General features: G+C 38.0%; 1 protein-coding gene across 1 annotated transcript in view; it reads right to left on the reverse strand.

The window, feature by feature from the left end:
• LOC109585057 (uncharacterized) overlaps positions 1–3,317 on the reverse strand; it is a 5,767-nt gene extending 2,450 nt beyond the window's left edge. The window contains exon 1 of the mRNA XM_020000990.1: positions 2,658–3,317. Within this exon, the coding sequence (XP_019856549.1) occupies positions 2,658–3,189 (532 nt within the window). The 5' untranslated portion in view covers positions 3,190–3,317. The remainder of the gene's footprint in view (positions 1–2,657) is intronic.
• Positions 3,318–6,575: the final 3,258 nt, after the last annotated feature.

A 6,575-nucleotide genomic window follows, 5' to 3' on the forward strand; every position in this document is an offset into this window, starting at 1 on the left:
GATCAAGAGATTTCTCTAGTGCTTCTTTGTGTTTAGTAAAACTATCAGCTATTAGGTTATACTTATGATCTTTATGAGCCAGCATGATACAATCACGACAGATAGATTCATCACATGTGTCACAGTAATACCTTAATGAATCTTCATGACTTGGTATGGGACAAATGAGAGGTGCTTGCTGTTTAGCTGGAGCTAGCAATTGAGAAGTAGAAGAGACATCAGAGGCTGTCACCTCATTAAGACTTGTCAGCTGATGGTGAGCTATAGGAGCCCACATCTTGTGTACGTCCATACATTTTTGACAAAGAAACTTACTGCAGTCTTTGCAGTATCCAGTGGCATTAGCTGTAGTACAGTTGTCACAGGTGACCTGTTGAGGATCAGCTACTTTCTTCATTAGACTGTATATCTCTTTGAGGTTGTTGAGAGTGAATGCTACAGGAAAGGCTCCTGCTCCTTCTTCTGGTAACTCTGTACAATGACGACAAGTGGGACAAGAGAGGTAATAGGTCTCATTCTTCTTATCCAGAGGTAATCCCTCCAGACAGTGCTCACAGAATGAATGTAGACAAGGTAAAGTCTTAGGGTTGGTATAGTGGTCAAGACACACAGGACAGGTGAGCTGTTCCTCCAGTTTGAGGAGACCAGGAGAAGAAGATGAAGATGGTTTGGTTGCCATTTCAAGAAAAGAATAAAAATGTGTATGTAAAGCAAGGACAAAAAATAAAGAGAGATAAAAGTAAAAGACAGTAAATGAAGATAGAGCAAGAACGAACAATAAGAAAATGAAGAAGGGAGAATGAACGAAAACGAGAGCAACCTGGGGAAAGATAGCCTGGGGAAAGATAGATAGGCCTGATGACCTTCTGGAATATTCTATAGTCATGTGACTGCAGGAAGTTATGATAATACATTCATTTTACTAGTAGACTAAAGGTGAGTTTAAAAAGCAAGCATTGACTCACACAGAAATGCTCATTGCATCATGTAATTCTACTGATTATACTGCAATTTGGTCTTTGCTTGTGCAGTTCTCTTGGAGAAATTAATAGTGAATTTAGCCTATTCACCTCTGTATAACATGGCAGCTCGGTTATTAATTGGCTAAAATAATGCACAGTGGTACTTAGAAAGGTCTTAGCATAATTAAAACTAAATAATGGTCGTTAACAATAATAAAAGAAATAAAAGCTAATAAACAACAACTTGGTTATTATAATAATCACAAATATACAATAATCCATCTTTATTAAATTTTAATTCAGAAGGATTATTAAACCGATCAAAATTACTGCCTTTACTTCCAAACTTACTAACAAACACACCATCACTAGTGAAGACTGATATACGATTATTGCCCCATTCACTAACATACACTAGACCAGTAGCTGCAGTGTCTATTGTTATACCATTTGGACTATAAAGCTGTCCAGGACCAGATCCTTTAGTACCAAACTGACCCACAGATATTCCATCTGGAGAGAACTTCTGAATGCGATGATTACCACTATCAGTAACATACACTAATCCTTTACTGTCAATAGCAATGTCATGTGGAGACTGAAACTGTCCATTAGCTGATCCTTTACTACCAAATGAATGAGAGAAGGTTAGATCAGGATTCAAGACTCGTATACGATGATTATTCCAATCAGCAATAAAAACCTTTTCTGTTATAGGAGAAATGGCTATACCATCAGGGCAATTAAATTGTAGTGGTCCACTGCCCTCCTTACCAACTGATGCTATAAGGTATCCATCCATGCTTATCTTCTGGATTCTGTGATTATCAGATACAAGAATGAATTTGTCTGGAGTAATGGCCACACCACGAGGATAAGAAAACTTGACATTACCACTTCCTCCTTCCCCTCCTAATGATTTCACTTTCTTTCCTTCTCTATCCAGAATTGTTACACAGTGACCATCATACTCAGTTACTATAAAACGATTATCATCAGTTACAGCAACTCCCCAGGGATTTGTAAGCTCAGTTATAGTACCTACTGGAGTGATGTTATTTAGGTAAGGGTTGATAGGAATGACTAGTGAGGTATCCTCAAGGTGTACATCATATACTTGTACTTTTACTGTATGAGTACCACTGGTTGAAGGGTTACACTGTATCCTACACACTCCAATATCAGTGCTGGTGGTAGTGACTGTAGTGTGAATGGGTTGATCACCTTTACCAACTGGTACTAGACTACACTTCAGAGAAGAAAGGGGAACACACAAAAGAGATGAATCTGGTGCCTCTATTGATAATGAAAATGAAATTTCCATTTCTTCTAGTAGACGTTCAAAGCAACCAACTTTCTTCACTCTACACTGCTGTAGTGCAGTAGAGGTCACAATATCTCCAATGTGATGTAGCGATTTGATATTTTTACTCAATACAAAGTCAGCCTTTTCTTTTGGATGTAACTCCTCCACATTGATCCCTGCAGTAATTTCACTCATACGCTCCATCATCTGTTTCTTAGACCTCAGGATTTGTTGAGGACTGCCTGTCTTCAGACTCTGTTCCACATAATCCTTGACATCCTCCAGAAGACTCAAATTCATTTCTGCTGATTTCATTTGCTCTGACAGCACCTTTAGTTTATCATCAGTGACCCTCTTTGCCTGCTCAGTCAGTTTTCTCTCTGACTGACGAAGAACATTCATCATTTCCTCAACCATTTTGCGTATTTCTTCTAAGACTCCTTTTCCTCTTTCTCTGATCTCACCCTCTCTCTCTGCTAGAGCAGACAGGACCTTCTTGAGTGCTTCAATTTCCCCTTTTACCGGATTAAGAGAACCTTCCAATTCTAGACAGTGTTTAGTATAACTGGTAGAGACTAAGTCATATTCATGGTCTTTATGAGTACGGACTGTACAGTCACGACATATAACACTATCACATGTTTCACAGTAGATCTTTAAAGGCTCATCATGACTTGGTATGGGACAAATGAGAGGTGCCTCCTGTTTAGCTGGAGCTAGCAATTGAGAAGTAGAAGAGACATCAGAGGCTGCCACCTCATCAAGACTTGTCAGCTGATGGTGAGCAATAGGAGCCCACATCTTGTGTACATCCATACACTTTTGACAAAGAAACTTACTGCAGTCTTTGCAGTATCCAGTGGCATTAGCTGTAGTACAGTTGTCACAGGTGACCTGTTGAGGATCAGCTACTTTTTTCATTAGACTGTATATCTCTTTGAGGTTGTTGAGAGTGAATGCTACAGGGAAGGCTCCTACTCCTTCTTCTGGTAACTCTGTACAATGACGACAAGTGGGACAAAAGAGGTAACAGGTCTTATTTTCTTTATCCAGAGGTAATCCCTCCAGACAGTGCTCACAGAATGAATGTAGACAAGGTAAAGTCTTAGGGTTGGTATAGTGGTCAAGACACACAGGACAGGTGAGTTGTTCCTCCAGTTTGAGGAGACCAGGAGAAGAAGATGAAGATGGTTTGGTTGCCATTTCAAGAAAAGAATAAAATTGTGTACGTAAATTCGTAAAGCAAGAATGAAAAATGAAGAGAGGTGAAGGTACAAGACGGCAAATGAAGGTAGAAAAAGAACAAACGATAAGAAAATGAAGAAGTCGGGATGAATGAGATGCAGCAAAAAAACAAAATGAAGAAGGTGGAAGGAGGAGAGAAAGACTAAAGAAGGTCAGCTAGACACAAAAAGTGGGCGATACCTTAAATATATTCAAAGATCTTGTGACTAAAGGAAGTTATGATAGTACATAATGAATACTGGCTTTCCTATTAGTTTAAATGATTACTATCTAATTTGACTTGGCATAGGCAAGTATTGAGTACTAGTCTATCCTGCATATTGTAATGAAATTTAAAAAACTTTGAAATAAAAAACCGAGTCTTCTAGACTCATAGATCTTTCTCCACAGCTAGCCCAAGCCTTCAATTATCAGCTAAAAATGTTTAAAGAGCAGAGCTAAGGAGAAGAAGCTTGCCAAGTAAGGGAGAAAAATTTAAAAATTCAGTGATTGTGCTGACACTCTAGAGATAGATAAAAGCATTTTCCAGTAGATTACTACCTTCTATTTCATTAATATGCATTTCTTAATTCTTACTTGGTAGTAGTGACTTATGCTCTAAACTTCATCCTAGCCTTTCGATTTTGTGAAGGTTTGAAGCAGAAATGTTAGGCTAGCAGTACTGGACTCTTTCAACTCTTTTAAATATATCTAGGCAGCAGTACTTGTGCCATATTACTTGTCTAAAGTCACTTCTTCAGTCACGCCTCTATTAGTCTAATAATTGGCAATTTTATAGACTATTCTTGATTACATTTCTTAAAAAATGATTTTTGTTTGCTGTCTTATGCATTAGGCAAATAAAATCTATCAAGACTGTTGAGTCAGTGCAAAACATGCACTATCAAAAGCAATGAATCAGGGTCATTATCTCTACCATGCTGCATCAGCAATGACTCGATGAAGCCCATGATTCATTGCTTTTTATATTGCATGAATGCAAAAGCAACTGCGGCGAGTCCAAGCACCATAGGTGTCTTGTATTATTATTAGTTTACTATATGCACATGCAAAAAAAAGAGTGTCTTGCTACAATATTATGTGCATGCATCATGTCCTAAATAAATACTTACAGTCCATTTATTTACAATGGCTATTTGCCAATGAATATATCATTAATGATCTGTCATATGTTGTGGCATAAATCTATACAGGGCTGAATGGGTCAAAAGTGACTTTTCCAATTTTCCTTTAAAATGCAAGCACTGGCTCACACAGAAAAGCTCATTGCATAATTCAATTTATTGTATTGGAAATCGATCTTTGCTTGTGCAGTTCTTATGGAGAAAATAAAGAAATTAATAGTGGATTTAAACCATTCACCTTTGTATAGCATAGTAACTCGGTTATTGATTGCTAGATGTGCAGTGGTGGGAAGATCTCAGTTTAATTAAAACTAAATAATGATCATTAAGAATAATAAAAGAAATAAAAGCTAATAAACAACAACTCGGTTGTTACTATTATCACAAATATACAAGAATCCATCTTTATTAAATCTTAATCCAATAGGGCCGTTAAACTGATCAATATTACTGCCTTTACTTCCAAACTTGCTAACAAACACACCATCACTAGTGAAGACTGATATACGATTATTACCATTATCACTAACATACACTAGACCAGTAGCTGCAGTGTCTATTGTTACACTATATGGACCAATAAACTGTCCAGGACCAGATCCATAAGTACCAAACTGACCCACAAACTTTCCATCTGGAGAGAACTTCTGAATGAGATTATTACCACTATCAGCAACATACAGTAATCCTTGACTGTCAATAGCAATGTCACGTGGATACTTAAACTGTCCATTAGCTGATCCTTCACTACCAAATGAATGAGAGAAAGTTAGATCAGGATTCAAGACTTGTATACGATGATTATTCCAATCAGCAATATAAACCTGTCCTGTTATAGCAGAAATGGCTATAGCATCAGGATGCTTAAATTGTAGTGGTCCACTGCCAATGCTCTTCTCACCAACTGATGCTATAAGGTCTCCATCCATGCTTATCTTCTGGATCCTGTGATTATCAGATATAATGATGAATTTGTCTGGAGTAATGGCTACACCCCGAGGATAAGAAAACTTGACATTACCACTTCCTCCTTTCCCTCCTAATGATTTCACTTTCTTTCCTTCTCTATCCAGTATTGTTACATACTGACTACCACACCCGGTTAGTATAACATGATTATTATCAGTTACAGCAACTCCCCAGGAATTCTTAAGCTCAGTTATAGTACGTACTGGAGTGATGTTATCAAGGTAAGGATTAAAAGGGATGACTAGTGAGGTATCCTCAAGGTGTACATCATATACTTGTACTTTTACTGTATGAGTACCACGTGTTGAAGGGTTACATTGTATCCTATACACTCTAGGATCAGTGCTGGTAGTGATTGTAGTACGAATACGTTTACCTTTACCGATTGGTACTAGACTACACTTCAGAGAAGAGAGGGGAACACACAAAACAGATGAATCTGGTGCCTCTATTGATAGTGAAAATGAAACTGCTTTGCCAGCATGTGTAATATGATCAATCTTATCCACTCTACACTGCTGTAGTGAAGTAGATGAGTAGGTCACAATATCTCCAATGCAATGTAGCGATTTGGTATTTTTACTCAATACAAAGTCAGCCTTTTCTTTTGGATGTAACTCTTCCACATTGATCCCTGCAGTAACTTCACTCATATGCTGCATCATCTGTTTCTTAGACCTCGGAACTTGTTGAGGACTGCCTGTCTTCAGACTCTGTTCCACATAATTTTCAAGATCCTCCAGAAGACTCAAACTCATTTCTGCTGATTTCATTTGCTCTGAAAGCACCTTTAGTTTATCATCAGTGACCCTCTTTGCCTGCTCAGTCAGTTTCCTCTCTGACTGATGAAGAACATTTATCATTTCCTCTACCATTTCATGTATTTCTTCTAAGACTCCTTCTCCTCTCTCTCTGATCTCACCCTCTCTCTCTGCTAGAGCAGACAGGACCTTCTTGAGTGCTTCCTTC

This window comes from Amphimedon queenslandica, unplaced genomic scaffold (genome assembly GCF_000090795.2).
Source record: "Amphimedon queenslandica unplaced genomic scaffold, v1.1 AMPQUscaffold_13125, whole genome shotgun sequence".
NCBI lineage: Eukaryota > Metazoa > Porifera > Demospongiae > Haplosclerida > Niphatidae > Amphimedon > Amphimedon queenslandica.